At 38.2% G+C, this 23,733-nt stretch overlaps 2 protein-coding genes across 2 annotated transcripts; both read right to left on the reverse strand.

Moving 5' to 3' along the window:
- Positions 1-109: 109 nt before the first annotated feature.
- On the reverse strand, positions 110-1,130 carry LOC114881114 (histone deacetylase complex subunit SAP18). The gene is made up of 4 exons (XM_029197756.2): positions 880-1,130; positions 643-749; positions 338-532; positions 110-265 (listed from the first exon to the last, which is right to left on the reverse strand). The coding sequence occupies exons 1-4, from the start codon at positions 949-951 to the stop codon at positions 178-180; spliced, it is 462 nt and encodes a 153-aa protein (XP_029053589.1). The 5' UTR covers positions 952-1,130; the 3' UTR covers positions 110-177.
- A 6,713-nt stretch (positions 1,131-7,843) lies between these two features.
- LOC114881581 (tigger transposable element-derived protein 1-like) lies at positions 7,844-8,632 on the reverse strand. Its single transcript, XM_029198400.2, has one exon. It carries the CDS (start codon positions 8,630-8,632, stop codon positions 7,844-7,846), a length of 789 nt encoding a protein of 262 aa, XP_029054233.2.
- Between the last annotated feature and the right edge of the window lie 15,101 nt (positions 8,633-23,733).

Here is a 23,733-nt window from a genome sequence, read left to right on the forward strand (position 1 = left end):
TAATAAAAATATGTATGATGAGAGTGGTAATAAAAAAGAAAAGTAATTTTTTAGGTTAGAAAAATAAATTACACACTAATAACATAACAACAGCTTTTGAATGAAATATTTTTTATTAATACAAAATTACTGAATTATTGAAATAATTTATGGAAGGTATAATTTTTGTTATTTGCATCAATACTGACGTAATGCACCACGCCTAATTGCTGGTTGCCGATTTGGTGGTGTAATAGATATATCTAGATAATCACCAATTGTAAACCTACAATTACATAAATAAATGAAATTACTTGATTCACCTTACACTTAAGTTTATTTATTAAAAAATGTATACCTTGCTTGTGCAAGTGTTTTGTTATCATCAGCACCTTTCTGTCCTGAACAGGTAACCCCAATTTCACGCATACGATATCCAGAATTTCGTAATTCTGGAGTTACTAATGAAAAATCAAAATATGTTCCCTTACTTCTAGCATCTGGATTTACTTCTTTAACTAATCCTGTAATTTCTCTTAAAGTAGCATCCATCCTGCAAGTATATGAAATAAATTAACTTGACTCAATACTTGTAAATGTATTTAATTAAAAAATTTATGAGATATTAACGTAAAACCTATAGATATTAGTAAAAAATTTTACCATGTATATATTTGTAACTCATTTGAGGGAACATTTCCTCTACTATATTCCATTATATTATGATGTCGTCCTGTATTGCAAAATACTCGAAGTAAAAGTGGACATGTCTAGAAATGTTAATAAAAATAATATAATTTTAATATTACTTAATTAAACAGATATTCAAAGACAGTAGTAAAAAGTTGTAAAAAGACTATAAATCCATGGATATTTCTCAAATATTGTATTACTACTTACTTTTTCTCTGTCTATTGGTTTTTCTGGTAGCTGTTTTTCGTCTACTACCATAGATTCTATTGCTGATGTCATGCTAAAGCTACTATAAGAATTAAAAATATTAAAACAATGTCAACTGTACTTAAGTCAGTAAACCAAAATACTATGCTTTTTTCTAATCCTCAATACTGCACGCGTCCATTGACATATGTATTTATGTACATACAATATCAATCATAGTGCCTGTTCGTCTAGTGAAAAAGCACTAAAGGGGAAGGTGCCCCTACCACCGGGTCACACGCGAGCGCGTAGCCATTATGCCTCGTTCGCATGAGAAATACCTGTTGCGAACCTCGCTTGTATGTACAATATCAATCATAGTGCCTGTTCGTCTAGTGAAAAAGCACTAAAGGGGAAGGTGCCCCTACCACCGGGTCACACGCGAGCGCGTAGCCATTATGCCTCGTTCGCATGAGAAATACCTTTCTATTTTAGGAGAAAAGAAATTTTTTCAAATAAATGCTTAGTCGGAGAAGTGAGGCAGTTCATTCCTCAACGAGTAAAATATATAACCAGCACCATTAAAAACTCGGTTGTCAAAATAATTAATTGCGTTGAGCCTCGGACGGCGAAGGTGGTTCCCTCCGCCCTATAGGATGATGCTGTCACAGCCGACTCTAGTACTAGCCGTGCTGAACAACGTGGCAACACCGCTCACGTGACAATCGGGAGTCCTATTTTCAAAAACAGAGTCCTGTGCTCGGAATTGTAATTACCGTCTTTTTTAATTAAAAGCTGTAGTAATATACGCTATTTTGTATTAATTATGTGTAAACAAGACATAAACGTTGCAACTATGGCAAGTAGAAGTGATGTGGTAGTATAAAATTGTTATAAATGTGATATAAATTTTGTGTACTCTCGAAGTAGTTTGGTGTTGTGAAGCATGATATTTGAAATATTTACAGTGGTTTCAAGAAAATTTAGGTATGAAGCAAAATGAAACCATCTTTGGATCAAATTGAAACATTTAAGAATTGATAAACGTGTATATAAGTGAATAAAAACCTTGAAACAAGCGAAATTATTGGAACGAAACCAAAGAGGTTATGTGAAGTCCAGAGAGTAGCCGAGAGTCTGACGACGTTGATTGGCTGGGAGTCTGGGAGTCCGGGAGGCAGATAGAGTAGGGTAGATGTTGATATATTGGGACCGGACTCCCGCGGTGTTGCCATTTTTACTTCAGCACGGCTAGTACTAGAGTCGGCTGTGCTGTCACAGCCGACTCTAGTACTAGCCGTGCTGAAGTATAAAATAATTTTTAACAAAAAACAAATCCAACTTCGAAATGCACTAAAAAGTGTCAAATAATTTCTATTTCATTTATACCAATATTCCATAACTATTAATAATATCTACTTAATCGTTAAATAGGATACCAAATACATTTCAAAGTTTTCGGAGGCGGCGCAAAATTAAAAACTTTTCCTCTACTAGGAAGATCCTAACTCGGGCGTCGGCAACCTATGATAAATGACCCATTTGATAATTTCAAGTAAACCATATTCAACGGGAATCAACATACCCATTGTGAATTAACTATACTGCAGTTCACGAGTGACCGCACTTAACTCGCGCAGCTCACTAGGTCTAGGGAGATTTTTAATAGCCCGTGTGATTTCCCTTTACAGCTTGCTTCTTTACTTTGCGTTCACATCATTTTTTTCCGATAAATAATAGGAATTTCATTGTATCGTGAAACTTTACAATATCATCACCGGTTATCAGTTATCGTACGTCATATGTATATTTCTGCCCATCATTTATATGTAAAGCATAACAAGAAGCAAGCTGTAGAGGGGAATAACACACGTTACTAAAAATCTCTTTAGACCTAGTGAGCTACGCGAGTTAAGTATGGTCTCTCGTGAACTGCAGTACAGTGCATGTACATCAGGAGTGCTGCCAATTTCTGACATAATCGTTACAATTACAAATGTTTTTGGCCGTATCTGTAACGTTTCGAACTTGTTTTCTTACGACTTATTAATTATCAAGCTTGCCATACCGCAATCAAATCGTTATTGGCAGCATCGTTTGTTCGGGTATTTTTAATTTTGCGCCGCCTCCGAAAACTTTGAACTGTATTTGGTATCCTATTTAACGATTAAGTAGATATTATTAATCGTTATGGAATATTGGTATAAATGAAATAGAAATTATTTGACACTTTTTAGTGCATTTCGAAGTCGGATTTGTTTTTTGTTAAAAATTATTTTATTTCACACTTTTTAGTGGAACGTGTAGTACTTGTAGGATAGTGTAAGGTGATTTTAGATTTCTGTTGCTTAGCTAATAACCATAAACCGAAAAAAATTGACCGAATTTAACTTGTTAATAAACAACAAATTTTATAAATCTTTGCAAGTGGGATCATCGCGGATATACCTCCTACTAAATGTGAAAGGTTTAATCGCTATCGGTACATTCCCTGCAGCATAAACGCCGGAAGATATAAATGAAGTATTACGTATTTTGCGATAAAGTCGTTAGGAATGAAGAAATACAAAAATTTTTTTGCAGGACCAATTAGAAGATATACTCTAAAGATGCAAAATTTTCAATCCAACTGGTCTATCCGTATCGCGGTAATTGGTGAAAAATGTAAATCAAGCATTACGTTCTTGCAAAAAAATCGTTAGCAATGAAAAAATGCAAAATGCCTTTCTGACGGGACCAAGTGGGAGATATACTCTACAAGATGCAAGAAGTTTTGTCCCGATTAGTCTATCCGTCTCGGAGTAATCGGCGAACGTACGGCGCACGTACATGAAATAGTACGTTTTTCTGCAATAAAAAGCGTTCTGAATAAAAAAATATAAAAGGTTTTTTAACGGGACCAATCTGGGCACATACTTTAGAAGATCCAAAAGGTTTCGTTCCGATTAGTTCATCCGTTTCGGAATAATCGGCGTACATACATTTAGAAAAAAATGTCGTTAGGAATGAAAAAATGCGAAATATTTTTCTACGGGACCAATCGGGAGACATACTCTACCAGACGCAAAAGGTTTCGTTCCGATTGGTCCATCCGTCTCGGAGTAATCAGCGAACATACATTTAGAAGAAAAAATCATTAAGAATGAAAAAACGCAAAATATTTTTTTTACGTGACCAATGGGGAGTTGTACTGTACATGATGTAAACAGTTTCATTCCGATTGATCCATCCGGCTCAAAATAATCGGTGAACATACACCGCACGTACATGAAATAGTACGTTTTTTTGCAATAAAAAGCGTTCGGAGTGAAAAAATGTAAAATGTTTGTATAACGGGACCAATCGGGAGATATACTCTACCAGATGCAAAAGGTTTTGTTCCGATTGGTCCATCCGTCTCGGCGTAATCGGTGCACATACATAAAAAAAAAAAAAAAAAAAAAATATATATATATATACACATCGAATTGAGTATCCTCCTCCTTTTCGAAGTCGGATAAAAAATGGCAACACCGCGGGAGTCCGGTCCGAATATATCAACATCTACCCTACTCTATCTGCCTCCCGGACTCCCAGACTCCCAGCCAATCAACGTCGTCAGACTCTCGGCTACTCTCTGGACTTCACATAACCTCTTTGGCTTCGTTCCAATAATTTCGCTTGTTTCAAGGTTTTTATTCACTTATATACACGTTTATCAATTCTTAAATGTTTAAATTTGATCCAAAGATGGTTTCATTTTGCTTCATACCTAAATTTTCTTGAAACCACTGTAAATATTTCAAATATCATGCTTCACAACACCAAACTACTTCGAGAGCACACAAAATTTATATCACATTTATAACAATTTTATACTACCACATCACTTCTCCTTGCCATAGTTGCAACGTTTATGTATTGTTTATACATAATTAATACAAAATAGCGTATATTACTACAGCTTTTAATTAAAAAAGACGGTAACTATAATTCCGAGCACAGGACTCTGTTTTTGAAAATAGGACTCCCGATTGTCACGTGAGCGGTGTTGCCACGTTCTTCAGCATGGCTAGTACTAGAGTCGGCTGTGGTGCTGTAACGTAAAACGCATCACGTGAATATGTTTAGAGTGGTATGGCGATACTGCCATGGAAATATTTATCGATAGTCTGTAGTATCGATATGTCTCGAGTATCAGTCGAGGACCTTTTGTATCGATGGTTATAAATCAAGACCGAAATTTAAACACCATCTACGCGTACATTTATGTAAATAGACAAATTCTAAATTGTAAACCCCTCGACGTGAGTAATCGAGCTGAGAGAAGGCCGGAAATCCAGAGAATTGGATAGTTTTACTTCTAAAATTCCTGAAAGATTAATTTATGATAGAACATATCGAATTCGTTGTTTTCGACCAAGTTACGAAGGTCCTTAAGGGCACAGATTCCTTGTGCCATGACCTGTATGCGTGCACTCACACAATCAACGAAAAGCATGCACGTATACGCCATGCGTGAGAGAGACACTCGATTTCGTAGATTTCGTTTTTCGTCTCGATAATTGCAGAAATGAAATTTTCGCGGGTACTGCACCCACGAGTAGACTTCACCACAGGGTGGTCTGGTCCGTTTCAACGCTAATAAACACCATACGTTGAGAAAAATGGTATTTTCGACACTGTAAGATTGAGACAGACGCTGTTGTAAGCAGACAACATGGCTGCCGAATGCTGTGTTCGGCTGCATTTTACCAAATATTGGACGATTTAATGGTTTTTTCACCCATAGCACACCAGACCACCCTTCCTTGAACTAGCACAATGTCACTGAAATTCAATTTTTCACAATTTATCACTTCTGGAAGACGTAAAACGAAATTTACAATTTGCACGCATCAGACGTCAAGTAGACGGAAGAATAGTTCACTGATTTTCCGTCAGAGGCATTGATGGTATATTTGACCACGTTATCATCGGGGTCGATAAAAACACAAATCAGTCGATAAATGTAAATTCTAATTTGACACCACAAACGGCTCCGCGAATATAGCCACAAGTATGGCATAGTTGCCGCAACGTATTAAGACTTCTGTCACGCTGTTGCCATATCTGTTACAATTGCAACAGGCTCGAGCCGATTTTGATTCCTGCCAGACATAGAAAAGAATAGGGCGCTCGAAAGAGAAAGAGGTCCGAGAATGAAACAATACATGTACTAATGTGTGCAACCATCAAACTTTTTTATTCATATTTATAATCATGTTTTTTTATTAATTAAATGACAGATAGAATACTTGAAATGGTATGCCAGAAAAATGAATTATAAAACTTGCACCATATACAGTGAAAACTCGATAAATGTACATAACTATTGCCGGTCCACTCCGCAACTGTTATGGAATAGGAGAATCATTTTTCAAATTTGATTGGCTAGTCAGTAAACACTGATTAGAAAGAGTCCGTAGCTAAAGACGAAAGAGGGACTGAAACCGGGATTTATTGCCTTCATTTAAATGTCCCGTGTCAATGTGACCATACTAATGCACAGAATAAAGTTTTTTATTTGGTACTTTTTGTTAATAAAAATTTCACTATCATGTGGAGAAGATTTTTCTCATTAAAATGAAGCTAAACACAATATAAATCGATCAACATTTAGTAGCATAATATTGGAGTTGTGCTTGCGAGTCTTTCTCTCTTTGTTTATCTTTCTTGCGCTATCCTTTTCTATGTTCGGAAACATCAAAGAACGACGGATTCGTGGTGCTGGTAGGGGTGGAATGAATGAAATAATACACATAACGTAAGTACGCGACCATAAGACTTATAGGAATGAAAACTACCTGACATAATAATTTCAAGAAGAGAATAAGAAATAAAGAAATGAATAATGAATTTTAATATAATTCTGTCACACTTAGACTGGGACGCCCTGTATATGCAGGTACAATTATATTAAAATTCATTATTATATTTCAGATGAAAAAAATTTCAATAACACGTGGCTGGAGTGGCTGTCATGGTAATCGACGATGTAGACGTCGCGGAGAAAGAAGAGGCATTGTTTATATTTATTGATTATATTTCAATCAATAAATATTGTATATTATAGATCAATTTACATGTCTTTATTTTTCATTCCTTTCCTGAAATTATTAATGCCATATAGTTTTTATTCCTATAAGTTTTATAGTCGCGTACGTTATGTGTATTACAGACTCTCATCGAATCTGTCGTAGCGTGTGACTATATTTCCGCCGATCGGCCCTACGTTGTTTCATTCATGATACTCCTTCTCTTTCTCTCGCGCTATCCTTTTCTATGTCCGCCAGGAATCAAAATCTCGCTCGGCTCGAGCAAATTCATTTTGCTAGATGGTCACAGATGCGGCAACACCGCGATAGAACTCTCAAATGATGTGATTTGGCAACTATGCCACCTCACTTTCGTTTCTTATTCTGCATAATGACGTTAGATGTCACACCGTCAAATGTCGAATTTCTCAATTATGTGTTTTCACGATTGCCCGATTCTTTCCAATGGCGCTTACATCGATTCGGAGGAGGCCTCAAAGGAGTCTGTGCCCTTAAGGGGGTAGATACGGCACGTGACCTCTCCGATTTGGGACGTCGGTATTACAGCAGTTTTTTCGTTGGGCCTGGTGGAGCCACTTGCGTGGTCTGGTACGAACTTTTTATGTTATTATTATTATTATTATGTTATTACTAAACATCAACATAATCCCACTGAAACATGAGTTGAGCGGTGTGCACTGGACCTTCCTCTTTCGAATAAGCCCTCACCCAGCCCTAAATGTTCTCATACAAGGACGAATAACGGAAGCGCGTAAACCCATGTTTATGCCCATTTTTGCCGGTAATGTCAACGCGCTACTATTACCCGTGTCTACCCCCTTAATGTTAAAATACAAAAAGAAACAACTGATATTCTATTCTGTGGAAGAAGAGCTCTTTTGCAATAAAACCTGACATTCTGATGTTTTTTATTTTTCCGTCTTTTGTTTCTTTTCACTAGGCTCAGCTGGTTGGACTTTTATTAAAAATTTGTCGAAAGAACTTTGATTTTGTTTTCTTCTCAGGATGTTTCTAAAGTGTGACATTGTCTGGTCTTCCCAAACGATGCTATTGCGATTTGTTTGAACTTTGTTGGGGTGGTATTTTTCTGAAAAATTTTTCACGTCCATCCATTTTGCAATAATTTCTTTGATTAATGAAGAAGGAGCTTTCTCTGTCTCTTCCTCCTCTGAGTCTGAAAAGAGTGTATCCATTCTAGTCTGATGCTCTTCCTTCTCTAGTTCCTCTAACTCCTCAGTGGTCAGTTCTTTATTGTGTTCCTCCACTAATTCTTCTACATTATCATCACATACATCCAGTTTCATGGATCTGGCTAGAGAAACAATATCCTCTATTATAGAGGGTACAGGTTCGACGTCCGTTTCAGTTACTGCTTGTGGCCACAAATTTCTCCAAGCGGAGTTGATTGTTTTATGGGAAACTTCCTGCCAAGCTTTGTCAATGAGCGGTAAGGAATTTACGATATTAAAATGCTCTTTCGAGAACTCTCTCAGGGTTAATTCTGTCTCGGAGGTTACTTGAAAGCACCTCTGGAATAATGCTTTAGTGTAAAATTTCTTGAAATTACTTATGATCTGCTGATCCATGAGCTGAATGAGAGGAGTCGTATTAGGGGGAAGGAACTTTACAGTAATGAAGTCGAACTCAGGCAAGATATAATCCTTCAAGCTTAGTGGGTGAGCGGGAGCATTATCCATTAGGAGGAGACCCTTCAAAGGCAGGTTGTTCTCCTCTAAATAACTTTTTACACTTGGCCCAAATACAAAATTAAACCAATCACTGAAATATTGCCTTGTTACCCAAGCCTTGCTATTTGATCCACATCACAGGCAGCTGACACTTCTGGACATTATATTTTTTAAATGTCCTTGGGTTTTCAGAGTGATAAATCAATAAAGGCTTTGTTACGAGCCGGAGGGGGCGGCTGCGTAGCCGGGGCTTAATTTCGGTAAATGGTAATTGTTAATGGCTTGACCAGTGTTGTTATTAACACTGAGAGCCTAAGGAAGTAGACGTGGAGACGAACCTACGTATGGCTAACGTAGGGAGCTCCAGGAGGTTGGCTATGGTGGACGAACCTACGTATGGCTAACGTAGGGAGCCACAGGAAAGGTGTAGAGTGAAGGACGAACCTACGTATGGCTAACGTAGGGAGCCGCAGGAAGCGTTAGTATTAGGTCTCGTAACTTGATTGATGTACCTCGAGCGGTAAAGGTACACCTTAGTGGGTTTCTGGACAGTAAATATAATTGTATAATAGTATGTAAATTAAACTAGTATGAGTTTATTCTCTATTCCGGACCTTACAATTGTTGTGTGTAATTGTCGCGGTATTCAATGAGTTGAACTCTAGGTTGCAAGTTTGAAATGAGTTGAATAAATAAAGTTTAGTTTCGATTCCGCGAAGCAAGAATCTAATCCTTCTCGGTTTTCACGAACACGAGCAAACGGGGGCGGATTACAACGATTATAATAATGCTTAACAGCAGACAACGTACTGTATAGTTACTGTGAGTGCTTGAAAGGGACTTGAATACCCGATCTCGCAGAGTTTCCTCGTTGCAGAGATTATCCGAAAAAGAACGTACTGACGTGTATCGAACTGATTCTAGACTTCAACTAGACCCGAGGTGCCCTTGTCGCCACCCTTTTTATACTCAAAAACTAGAGTAAAAAGGGTGGTGGGGACTGACTCTACGTGACCCGTAGGACCGCGCCCTTGCTTTGCGTTGGTCTCGAATTTTCTAGAAGACGGTTGGTGTCGGGTGCACACATCCGATTCCATATAAGGAAATTTCTTGAGAAGGGTTTGTAACACCATATAAGGAAATTTCCGAGACGGATACGTAACAGCTTCAAGGCTTCAAAGGGTTTAGAACAAGAGAGTTAGCCTGTTCTTCATTGGCTTGTGTCCTGGCAATGACTTCTCTTCTTGTGTGATATAGGTCCTGTTTGGCATTTTTGTCCAGAACAAGCCAGTTTCATCACAAATAAAAACTTGTTGGGGAATAAAACGTTCATTTTCCACAAATTCCCCAAACTGTTTAACAAATTCATTAGCGGCAGCTTTATCGGTACTAGCTCCTTTTCTATGCCGCACAACACTGTGAATACCGGTCCTTTTTTTTAAATTCGCAAATCAACCATGGTTGGCTTTAAACACTGCTTTCCTGGCTAGTTCCTGTTTGATTTTTCATGAGATTGGTATGTATCATTTTAGCTTTCTCGCAAATAATTGCTTCTTATACGCTATCGCCAGCACACTGTTTTTCAGTTATCTAAAGCAACAGCAATTTTTCAACATGCTCTAATGTCTCCGATCTTTGTTTAGAAATTGATTTTACCTCCTTGACAATGTTAACATATTTAATAATGTCTTTATTTTTCACGATTGTCGATATCGTCGTTGTCGGTATACGGTATGCAGCAGTTAAGTCGCGTATACGCATGCCACCTTCATATTTTTCAACAATCTCTTTTTTCAATTCCATAGTGATCCTAGTCATTTTTTTAGTTTTGTGTTTTTTTCATTTGTCTTTTCACAATCCATGATTAATAAAAATAATAAAATTTTACTTAAAAAACAAAATCAGGAGAAAATTAATAAAAAGTTATAGAACTGTTACGTTGCGACGCGCGCGCGTGATGCGAGGCGGCACAACGTAAAAAGAAAATAAAAATAAAAGAAAATATAAGATTGGTTAATCTAGATGGTAGGTGAATTGATTATTCTTTCCTTTAATTTTGGGCGATGAGAAAGGTATCGCTGCCACCAGTTCTAACCGCGTATGACGCGTTAAATGTTCTCTACGATTAGAACGATTAAAAGACGGAAAAAGAAAGGTTTTAATTATTTCCATTCGGGTTCGTCAGTGCTCTGGGTCCCATACGGGTCTCTCCTTGAAACGTTATGTTGGTATACGTGGGTTTTAGTAAGAAAAGGTGTTATAATTTAAAGAAATGAAAGTAAACTGGTTAGAGTACAAAAATCAAATGTAATTCAAATAATTATTGAAGCTAACAGAATGTAATGAATCTTTAACTGAATAATGAAATGTATATGGAAAATTCGGTTATTAACTGAGTCTAAACAAATTCGCAATGAGCTGTATAAGGGGTAAAGGTGCTTAAACTATCGTAGAATTATAATTATTGTTTCAGATAATGTTTGATAGTAATGTGAACACCCTTTGATTTACGCCGAGGCTTTCGATTGTTTTATACAGAATTTGATTATCAAAATGGATCTAAATGAATTTATTTGTTGAATAACGGAAAACTCCGCGAGGGAACGATTTGAAATGAGGAATCTCCTATATCCCGAAGGCTTAATAGATCGCCCGTTTTGCCTCTTTGAATATAACAAAATGCCGTGTTCGAGAAATAAAAATGAACAAGCTTACCAGGAAGATGAATATTACAATTTACGATAGATCGCTTTTTCTGAACGCCAAAAACTCGTTGTCTGATGATCTGGAACACCAAGAGAGAAGGTAGAAACTTCGCCACACACGCACTTGTCGCGTGCAGTTGACCGTATTTTCTATTGCAATATACGCGGACAATTAACGAATTACGAAACATGACTACAGTAAAACCTGGATAAATGCAACCAAGATTGGGACCCAGTGGTTGCATTTATCCAAGCGAGGTGTCGAATCTCGGGTTACACGCGACGACCAGCCAAGCGTGAACGTAGAAAGGGACAGACAGTGGCTGAAAGAGAGAGGTCCGATGATGAAAGGAAAGAGCCGAAACGTATCGGTGTGACTAATACTAATTGAAGTATAAAACTTTTTTATTTTTGACTTTTTTTTATTGAAACTTTTACTAACACATTGGTGAAATTTTTCTGATTAAAATAGTACCAAACACGATATAGTTTCAATTATAATTACTTGCTAAAATTGATGTTAAAGGTTGGCGAAAAGCAACAGAGATCGAAATCAAAACCAGTTGCGGTGTCGACTCTGGTTTCAAAGGTTTCATTTATCTAGGCAAGGTGTCGATTCTGGGCATTTAATGTTGCATTTATCCAAGCGAGGTGTCGATTCTGGGCATTTAATGTTGCATTTATCCAAGCGAGGTGTCGATTCTGCGTCCGTACACATGTTTTGTATTCAGCCGACGCGACATGCCGATTCTGTGTCCGTACACATGTTTTCTATTCAGCCGACATGCTGATTCTGAGTCCGTACACATCTTTTGTATTAAGCCGACATCATTTATATTCACTCGTGATGTTAGTAAAAATTTCATTACGAAAAAGTTAAAAATAAAAAAGTTTTATCGTTCAATTAGTATTAGTCACACCGATATTACGGTCGGATCATATTACACGGTTTCCTCGTCGAGCGGCTCGGTTTGCCTAGGGGGATCCCCCCAAGTGGAGGGGATAGCGATGTTGCACTTATCCAAGCATTCTTTCGTTGCATTTATCCAGGTTTTACTGTATTACGAACAAGACAATGACACGTGTTAGGAATCGGCATTATCGGCCGATAATTGCTGTCTACTAATTAATTCGGAAACTACCGCTTTGTAAGGCGCTCGCTCTTCTGCTGTCCCCACCACCGCTCTCTCTCTCTTTCCACTGGATTCTTACTAACGATAAGAGCTACGTGCTCGTCACTTACAAAAGAGAAAGAGAGGAATAAAGATCGCGAATTTAACAAAGCTAAAGAGAGAGATACGGGTGTGCAGACGCTGAGGAACGAGTTGCAAATTAATCTTAAAACTAAACATCTAAAATCTAAACTGATTTTATTTTGTGACTCTGTGAATAAACTGAGCATTACAATCAAATAAAAACTGGAAACTTCAGTCACCCCGATAACTTTAAAAATCTCAACTTCAAAACAACACGATTTTAAAATATTCAATTAATCACGCGAAAATGAAGTTGATCGAGATCTACGCGAGCAAACAAATTAAAAACGACAGAAAGAAAAGATAGAATTTTAAGAGTATGAAAAGCTTTACGTGCGCGTCACTGAGTTTTTGCCGCGAAATCGCGAAATTCACCATCACGACATTCTGCCTAATGATAGGACTTGCCGCGCAGCTAATTTACACGATGTTCAATCGACAACTCTATCTCTGGACCAGGCCTGGGCGACTTGCGACTTGTTACGGGGAAAACGTAACGAAACTTGATAAACCGTTAACGGGCGAGGTCCGTCGATACTTATACGTTTAAGGAAAATAAATGAGACACGTGTGTCGTTTGAGAGTCGAGACTAAAACTGCTTTATTTTTATATTGCGGGGGTATTTATATACTCTGGTCTTATTTTTGGGGGTACAGTGGTACAAAGTTCATTTGGTGTTCGGGTACAGAGTTCAGAGTACAGAGCTGATGCATGAGGTGATTCCTTTCAGTTTGCACGGGGTTGAATCATAGCAAAGGTTTACCGGCGTTACAGGCTCGCGAGCCACATACGACCTCCCTCTCTATTTCTCCGCGCCTTCCACCATGCGCAGTCGTGCGAGCCGTGTGGGGCGTACGAGGTAAAGTATGATAATCGAACACGGTGTGGTTAGTAGTGGGGGAATCGACAGACGCGTAATGGGAGTTACGTAGCGACGCGGCGACGGCGGGAAAGATCTTGCCCAAGCCTGCTCTAGACGCACGGGCTCCCGTCACGTACTGTTCGTTGCAGCTAAGTTGCCGTCCAATCAAATTCGTTGTCCTGCCTTCAGTCACACGTATTATGTATATTGGCTGAGGCCCTTACATCCACAAATCTATCGCGTGACGAATGTCGCTAAGGACAGGCATTGACACAGAATGAGATGAAGCGATAGCGAGCGGCGAATTGAATGCATTGGCGTAGAGGTAGATTCGGGGTTTACATTATTAAGAAAACAGGATAGTTTTTACACTTTCCATAATATAATTTCTATAAATTTTGCATAATAACAACTGTTGTCAAGAACGAGTATTATAAAAAATCCATTAATATCCCGAAAAAATCGCATGTTTATATAGTTAAATGTATCTTCCGCGAATATGGAAATTTTACACCTATGCAATGTGACCGCTGACTTCTCAAGTTACGGGTTCCTGGAGGGGATTAGGTGGAGCGAACGCACAGTCCCCTTGCCCCTCTGTCGGTTCAGTTTGTAGGTGCTCGGCAACTTAGCAGCAACGAACAGTACTTACACGATTGATTGACGAAGACTGATCGCTTTCGATCGCGATCCTGGCCTAGACGTCCTGTCGCGAGGACGATGTCCTACGTGGGGACATTTCGACAAATCAGGGTGCGTGACGGTGGCGTCACGTGCGCCGCGATTGGTCGAAGGCGCGTGCTAGACGAAGTCTCCTAGATCCTGTCTTCCTTTTCTATTAATCGTCCATCTCTTTCTAACGGCTTTTCGGTGGTTCTACGCCGTACGATTTCCAGAACATTCGAAGCCGATACATAATTTCTATATTAAGTGAAAAATACCATGGTTATGGAACTTATCGGATTGAATTATAAGATTTGTGAATCATTTATGTAAATTTAATAATCGGCCAACTGGGCTAGGCGCTAACAGTTGGTTCTTGTTGATACTTGTTCGGTTGAAAAGAAGGTTGACCAGTAATGCGAATTGATCGTTAAGAATTACGATAGCATACGGTGCCCTGATGTTTAATTATTTTTGGGCGATATTAATTTGAATTTCATTCTTATATACATAGCAATATTCGTTCGAAAACGTTCTTCCTGTTTAAAATCTACTGTTGGGTTTTGGTTTCAGGCAAATTCTTAAGAATTCGATTAAAATGACTTTTATTGCCTCGTACGACCTATCGTCTCTAAACAGTCCTCGAACGTTCGCTAACGTTCGCTCGCAAGGGTTCTCATTCCTCGCTCTTCATATCCATTCAAATATTTAGACACTCATGCTATTCCAAGCTTTCATACTATCATTCGATTCGCACACATGGTCAGTTTTGGGACCGACTGGCGCCTACGCGAAAAGAGGGGAGAGGTACCACTGTAATTCGTTTAAATATAAGTCAGTTAAAATGTCGCCGTGTTTCATACAATTAAGTGTATAATTAATATTAATTAACAAAATAGTTTTTAATTAGATTTTTATGTTGTACGTAGAACAAATTTTTGGAAAATGTTGTAGCAGGACCTCGTATGTTTTTTGGAAATTTTCTTGTACGGCGCTATTATTTTCTGCTAATGCTGCTAATAATATGCTAATGCTTTCTGAATTATATTGCTTAAAAAAATATCTCTGTTATTTAAAATTGGAAATAAATTTGGATGGTCCGGTCTAAGATGTTTTGAATCGAATATTTCTCACTAAGGTGCGGCGTGCCGGTATCTAAAGTTTCGAGAAAAAACAATAAATGGCCATCACAAATAGTTTCGCAATTTTCGAAACTATTTTTGGAGGATAAATTATTCAGTAACAATGTTTTAAAATTACTTTTGAAATGTTTCGCCGTCGGATTGGTATACCTAAAATTTGAGCTACGTATACAGCCGAAGAAATTTTTAAGTGGATCTTGATTTAAATTGTTATGGGCGAAACCGTGCGTTTAGGTTTTTTTAAAAAATACTTCATTTTACCCGTGAACCTGTCTGCAGGCTCTTACATTACATTCGAATTACAATACTTTTATGAGATTCAGACACTGTTCCTAATAATTTTCTTAGCGTATATGCTACCGGTTCTGCATCATGGTCGTTGGTTAAAACGGATTGCATTGAGCGTGACAGGAGGTCCTCTCTCAAGAGGGCATCTCCCTTTGCTTCAAGATTTTCCAGTCGATTCATGACTTCGTTTAATATTTTGGCAATTGATTCGTTATCGGCCATCTTACCTTTCAGATGCCTCGGCTAACTATGAGCTGTTCTTCCTTCCGGTTTCTTGCTTTTTCTCCTGGGGTTTCGCTCCGTTCGGAGGCCCGGAATACGCCGGCCGTCTCAGCAGCAACGATCTTCAGCGTATCCCACCGCTGCCACCAATTATGTTACGGGCGAAACAGCGCGTTTGGATTAAAAAAAAAAACTTTATTTTACCCGTGAGCCTGTCTCTAGGCTCTTACACTATATTCGAATTACAATACTTTTATGACACGAAGATCTAGAGTAACTAACTAGTTACACTAACTGCGCGTTGCACAGAGGACCACGTCAGATTGGGCTGTGGTTCAATACCACGTCATCATAGTGCAGTCGTGGTGTAGGTCATGTCGTCTCGAGTGGTTCATTGTTTAGTCTTTTGTCTGAAATTTTTTTGTCACGTAGAGTTTTGGCTATGTTGAGTTTCGGCAGTTCCTTATCTTATTTACTGGTTTTGGTTTTTGTAAGATTTCCCACAGGGTTTGAAACCCTTCAATTGTTATTTTCCAATGCTTTAGCACTGGGGATGTGTATACAGAGCACTGGTTACTTGCACTGACAAAGCGCATTGGAGATAATTGGTTAATGACATTAACCCAAAATTCCTTATGTTTTAAATTTGTCGTAACTACAGTGCGGAGGTCTGTTTCTGGCTTTAGCGAATATCCATTCACTGAATCGAAAATTGCATCGAAAAATAATATCGTTTCCGCCACGTCATGGCCTTCCTTTACCGGCATTCGTAGAAGTCCAATCTGTGTTTCTATTCCGCCTACAAGTAAAACACACGTTGAAAAGAATGTACTATAAACAATAGTTTAACAGTAAAAAAAATGGAAAAAACACTTACTATCAAATTTTGTGTGACTTTTGCATCTTGTAAAGTATGTCTCCCGATTGGTCCCATTAAAAAAGATTTTGCATTTTTTCATTCCTGACGATGTTTATTGCAAAAAACGTACTATTTCATATACATTCGGCGTATGTTCACCGATTACTACAGGACAGATGGATCAATCGGAACGAAACTTTCTATGTCTTGTAGAGTATAATTCCCGATTGGTCCCGTAAAAAAATATTTTGCATTTTCTCATTGCTAACAACAATTTTTTTTGTTATGTATGATCGCCGATTATTCTGAGACGGATGGACCAATCGGAACGAAACCTTTTGCATCTTGTAAAGTATGTGTTCCGATTGGTCCCGTTAAAAAAACGTTTTGCAGTTTTTCATTCCGAACGATTTTTATTGCAAAAAACTTACTGTTTCATGTACATTCAGTGTACGTCCATGATAGATCAATCGGGACGAAACTTCCTGTGTCTTGTAGAGCATAATTTCCGATTGGTCCCATAAAAAAAATATTTTGCATTTTTTCATTGCTAACGATTTTTTTGCGAAAAACGTAATACTTCATTGTTAAGGAGTAATTATTTTTCTTTGTCTCGATCGAGTTACTTTTATTTTTATAAGTTGTAGCTTGGTTAGTGTCTTTTTTTATTTTCTCTAAGTTATCGCACTGTGTGTGCAATCTTAATACCAAAGCCAATGCGATATATGTAGTTTTATAAGAAGACTGTCGTTACCAAAAATGTTCTTTTTTTGTTTAATTAAATACTTGTATTATTATAATAGTAATTAGTCTGTACTTCTTTTCAAGTACTTTTTAAGATATGTGTATATACAGGGTGTTCGACAACAGGTGGGCAATATTTTAAGGAGTGATTCTAGGGATCAAAATAAGACGAAAATCAAAAATAACGAAATAGCGTTTACGGCTTTGTTTCCCAGTTATTAACGTTTAAAAATTCGAGTAAAAAGCGCCAGAAACCTGCAATCCGTTCAGCACCGACGACCGAACGTCAGCTGAGCAGGGGTCGGTACAGTCATAACCAAGAATAGTTCAATAGTAGAAACTTACCTCGTGCTATTCTCCTACTTTTTTTTTTCTTTATCTATCTCGGAGGAGGGGAAATGCTATTACGCACACCGAAACAAAATCTGGTAGTGTGGGACTCTCCGTTTTCGTTTTTTACCCACTAAAACCCCTCCTCCTGCACAATCACCACACACCACACAATCACCAAGTTTAAAAATAAAAAATTTAACATTAATATCACATTAACTAATAATCACTATTAACACTAAAACACTGTACATTCACCCACTAATACCCCTCCCCCTGCACCACACAATCACCAAGTTTAAAAATAAAAAATTTAACATTAATATCACATTAACTAATAATCACTATTAACACTAAAACACATCACATCAAATGTTCAACATGTCCACCGTTCTGTTCAACACATATGCGCATGCGTTTTTCGAAATTAAGTCTCATTCGATGGAAATCGCCTAAAACGTTTTGAATTATTCCCGATGCAAATAATATCCATTGTTTTAATTCCTCACTGTCCGTTATCGGCGTTGAATACACTAAATTCTTCAGGTGTCCCCATAGAAAAAAATCTAAGGGATTGAAGTCGGGTGAACGTGCCGGCCAAGCGACGGGTCCCCCTCGGTCAATCCACCTGTTTGGGAAACGTTCATTCAGGTGATTTCTCACAGCCCCCACCCAATGTGGTGGTGCACCATCTTGCATAAACCACATATCCTGTGTAATTTTTTCCAACATCCATGTTGCAAATGTCAATCTTCTTTCCAAGTCTCCTGCTTCTAATGCCTGGACCCGTTGAAAATGGTACGGATGCATCTGTTGCTCCTTTAAAATTCTCCACACTGTATTGTGGCTGACACCTTCTACTGCAGCAATGTCCCTCGTGCTGGTGGATGGATCCTCTTCTACGTGCTGCATAATTTTCTCCTCTAGGTCCGGATCCCGTTGATCATGTCCACCAGATTTCGTTCGGCAGAACGAACCTGCAGTTCTTAATCATTGATGAATCCTCGTAAATGTCTTCGAATTTGGTATCTTCCGTTCTGGGAATAATCGTTGATAAATCCTTCGAGCTTCGCAAGCCTTACCATCCGCTCGACCGTAGCACATTTGAATGTCCGCACATTCTTCATTAGTGTATTCCATTATGGATTACAATAATCAGACACTTCACAGACACTTCACAGACACTTCACAGACACTTCACAGATACTTCACAGACACTTCCTTGCAACGTATGTAAGGACTGTCAATTCGAATCTGCTGCTTTCGCATAGAGTTAGGGTATACATTAAATTTCTGCGTGGAGGGGTAAAAATACGAAAAGCATTTCATTGGCTAAAATATTTGGGTAGGTGGTAATTATAAAAGAGTCTAAGTGAGTGAGAGAGTTACTTCAGGTAAAGGACAAATTTTGGTGCGCTGGAACGAAACAATACATGACCCTGATATTATTGCAGGTACGTGGAACCGAGTTGAGCGCCGACTATCATAAAATAATAGGTATTCTGGGATTGTCCTAATTTACTTAATCCGTCTGACGTCTCGTGTTCGAAATTTTCATTTTTATGGTGGGTACGGTCATTTCTTAAAATAATTTGTTTCTTTTATCTCCAAAATGTAAGAAAGTGGATTTTAATTATAAAGTTTGTTGCTAGGTACTATTTTCGGACTTGAAGAATCAGCTTCCTTCAGACCTATCAAACGTTTAAAAATATAAAACATAATGGCTAGAATGGATAATAAATCGGAAAAATAGTCGCTTAACTGTGTTAAGGGATTTCCTTATGTGAAGATAAAAAATAGGAAGAAAAAGTCATATGCTGCAGTACCAAGATAAAGTACCAAGTACGTTTTCAAGATAAAAAAAAAAACAAATTATTTTAATATTTTTTAGTATACTTGTGGAAATTCCCGATACCAGCTTATGAATAATAATTGGGTACACACGAAAGAAATGACCATACCCACCATAAATATGAAAATTTCTAACACGAGGCGTCAAACGGATTAAGTAAATTAGGAAAAACCTAGAATAGCTATTATTTTATGATAGTCGGCGTTCACCTCGACTCCACGTAGCTCTAATAATATCAGGGTCCTTTATTGTTTCATTGCAGCTCACCAAAATTTGTCCTTTACCTGAAGTAATGCTCTCACTCACTTAGACTCTTATAATTACTACCTACCCAAATATTTTACCGGTCACCTGACTCCAATCCTTGGGAATTTTTCGGGAAACGCATTCGCGTATGTATTGAACAAAACGATGGACATATTGAACATTTAATGTAACATTGTTTTGGTGATTGTTATTTAAAGTAAATTCAATGTGAAAAAAAAAAAAAAGAATAGCATGAGGATTTTGTGGTCCCACACTACCGGATTTTGTTTCGATGTGCGTAACAGCATTTCCCCTCCTCCGAGATAAAAAAAATGTAAAAAAAAAGGAGAATAGCAGGAGGTAAGTTCCTACTATTGAACGATTCTTGGTTATGACTGTACCGACCCCTGCTCAGCTGACGTTCGGTCGTCGGTGCTGAGCGGATTGTAAGTTTCTGGCGCTTTTTACTCGAATTTTTAAACGTTAATAACTGGAAAACAAAACCGTAAACGCTATTTCGTTATTCTTGATTTTCGTCTTATTTTGATCCCTAGAATCACCCCTTAAAATATTGCCCACCTGTTGTCGAACACTCTGTATATATGTAAAATAACAACAGGTTATGGGCCCAGACTCGTTGTCCATGCACGTGGTCAGAAAAATTAAACGAGAATAGCAAGTCTGAAAATAATAATAATGGATTTCGTTAAGTCGCAAATGGAGAATCTGTCTGGAGACTCGCAAGGAAATGTAAACTATGTCTCCTGGAGGTTTAAATTAAATCTGACCTTGAAATCCAGAAGCATATTTCTCGTATCGACAGGAATTGAAAGAAAGCCACATGGCCCTGACAGTGATGAGAATGTTAAGGTCTGGATCAAACAAAATCTTGAAGCCCAGACCATTATAGGTTTAAACGTAAGCAGTAATACAGCCAGGAAGATTGCAAATTGCAAATCAGCAAATCAAATGCTGAATAAATTGGATACCTTATATGGCACAAAGTCGGGACTCACTGTCGAAAATCTGCAAAGACAATTTTTTAATTTTAAATTTGATGCAGATAAGTCAGTCATAGAAAATTGTATCAAGATTCTGCAATACGTTGAAGACCTTAAGGCTGAAGGTGAAGAAATCAAAGAAAGCTGGATTATGACCAGAATACTAGAGGCCTTACCATCCAGGCCCTATTTAAGCAAATTGTTTGAACGTCTACGTTTGGAGGAAGATAGACTGAATGAAGGTAAACGGCCAGAGGATGTTAAATCCCAAAATGCCCTTGTCTCAAGACATGACAAAAATGCTGGTGGGTCAAATCTGCAAAGAAGTGTGTCTGGCAATCCATCCGTTGAATGCTTTAAGTGTGGGATGAAGGGGCATATCAAGAAGTACTGCAAGAATAAACCCTGTCTTAAGTATTTATCTTATTGTAAGGCTCATTATGCATACAATTTATGTAATCAAAAGGGTCATTTTGCCAAGGAATGTCCCAAAGGGAATCTTGATGAAGGTAATAGCCAGAAAAATGATAAGTCTGCCAAAAATAGTTTTGGGAAGTCTAATCGTCGCGCATGTGTGACTATTGGTCTGTCAACAACAAATGCAAATATTATTAATTCTAACCAGAAAAATGAAAAGTCGTGGTTCCAGGATTGTGCTGCCACACAGCACATGATCTATCGTATGGATTGGTTAAAGAATTTTGCCAGACTTGAAACACTAACGATGATTATGATCGGTGACTCCACAAAATTGGAAGCCATTGGAAAGGGAGATGTGGAATCAGAAGCTTTTGATGGAAAAGAATGGTACAAGATAGTACTATTGAATGTTTTGTATGTTCCAAAGTTAACCTTCAATCTTTTGTCCGTTGCTCAGTTATTGGATAAAGGGTATAATCAGGTTGCTACTGCCAGTGAGTTAATATTTAAAACTTCAGATAACAGAGAAATTGTAGCGATAGCCAAACGTGACGAAAATTTGTTTAAAATGATTTTTTGTCAAGAAAAATCTGACATGTTAACTGCTTCTATCAGGACTTGGCATGAAAAGTTGGCTCATCAGAATGTCAGACACATCAGAGATATTTTAAAGAGAAATTCCATCAAACACATTGATGACTGGTATGATTATGTATGCGAGGGCTGTGTTTACGGGAAACAACACCGCATTTCTCATCTGACAAATTACAAGATCGCTGAAAAGCCGCTGGATTTAATTCATGTCGATCTATGCAAGATGAACGTCAGAACGCTAGGAGGATCAAAGTATTTCCTCCTATGTAAGGATGACTATTCACATTTCAGAACGGTTTATTTCTTAAGAGCCAAGAACGAAGCCGCCGAAAAATTGAACCTTTTTGTCAAAATGGTTGAAAACCAATTTGAAAGGAGAATTAAACGTCTCAAGTCTGACAATGGCACCGAAATACGAAACGCTGATACTAACAAGTAACACTAACCAACTGATACTCACTGATTTGAATGAAATTTAACGTACTTATTAAACACCGAAAAATGATAAATACGTGGCTTTTTTGTTTCGGCTAAATACGCTTTTTAGGGGTAGAAAGCACCCCTCAATCTCTGGAGATGGAAACGTTTGTGGTTAATTATTTTTTAAAGGATACAATTTCTGAAAAAAGTGCTAGATCCAGAGTTGTACAGTTCAGAGTGATGCACTTAATGGCGTCCTTGAAATCGACCTTGAGGTCGATTTTCAGGATCATTTGAAAATCATTTCTTGTTTATCAAAGGGAGTATTTTGCTTTTCACCCCGAGAATCGATAGAGTGTAAAATTTTACATTCAGAACGTTGATGGTTTATAAATGAAACAAGCTTCTGCAATTTAAATTTGTTCATTGATTCAACCAATTAAGGCAAAATCAGTCAATAATTCGATCAATAAAGAAATTAAAAGTTAATTATTCATTCAAATAAGGCAAGATGTGTGATCGAGATCCAGCCAGTGAAGGCAAGATTTCATAACTTCTTTTCATGTATGTCTATTGTTTCGAGGAGGGCGAGGAATGCCGGGGGGGGGGGGGTCCGTACACAAAAAAATACACCAAAAAAATGCTCAATTAGTCCAAACGGATAGTCGGTTTAGTAAAAACAAAATGTGCAGGTGGAGGTATCACAGAGAGTGAGGAGAGCCGTTATACCGGTGCGAGGTTCGCGCGGTTGCCAGAGAAATACAAAAATTGAGGTCAGCTTGTCACTCGAGATATTCACAAAAACAATGTTCACAATTCCACCGGTTCACATTTCTCAGCAGAGGCGACCGCAGAGGGTTAGGTGGGCTGATTATAGCCCGTACACGATTCAACCGCGAGGTCGGCAAACATGCGAGACTTGCGGCGACACGTGGCGTGGTCGAGGTACGCAACCGACACAAGTTTTCTCCCGTAACTCTCAAGGAGCGAGGTTTCTTGAGGTCAGACACGGCTCTCAGAGGCGAGAGGTGACGTAAGACTTCGAGGTTACCGGTTTTAGCTTGCAAAATTACCTTTAAACACGATAGAAATAGGCGCAACGAGATGTTAACGTTCCCGTGTACAAAACACAATATGGCTACGCCGTACGCGTTGCTCTCACCAGGAATTTAGTTCGCGAAAAAGAACGCGTGGCGGCAGCACCTCCCGAACGGGCCCCGCGTGTCGAGGAGACCCTTTATACGCGCGTTCACGCAATAGTCTATCAATATAAATTCCATAGTAATTGGCATTATTCATTATATTCATAGCAATAATGAGGAATAGCTTTATCATCTATTGCAAAAAAATTCCCCATACACAGAGAATTAGTACACCACGCATATTTTATTATTTCAATGTTATTGCAGATTTTGCAGACTGTACTGCAATTCTTTAAACAGAAATCAACAGGCGTTTCACATTTATCTGGTTTTTCTTCAATATATCCACTTTTCCACCAGGCA

The sequence above is a fragment of the Osmia bicornis genome, chromosome 10, assembly GCF_907164935.1.
Source record: "Osmia bicornis bicornis chromosome 10, iOsmBic2.1, whole genome shotgun sequence".
NCBI lineage: Eukaryota > Metazoa > Arthropoda > Insecta > Hymenoptera > Megachilidae > Osmia > Osmia bicornis.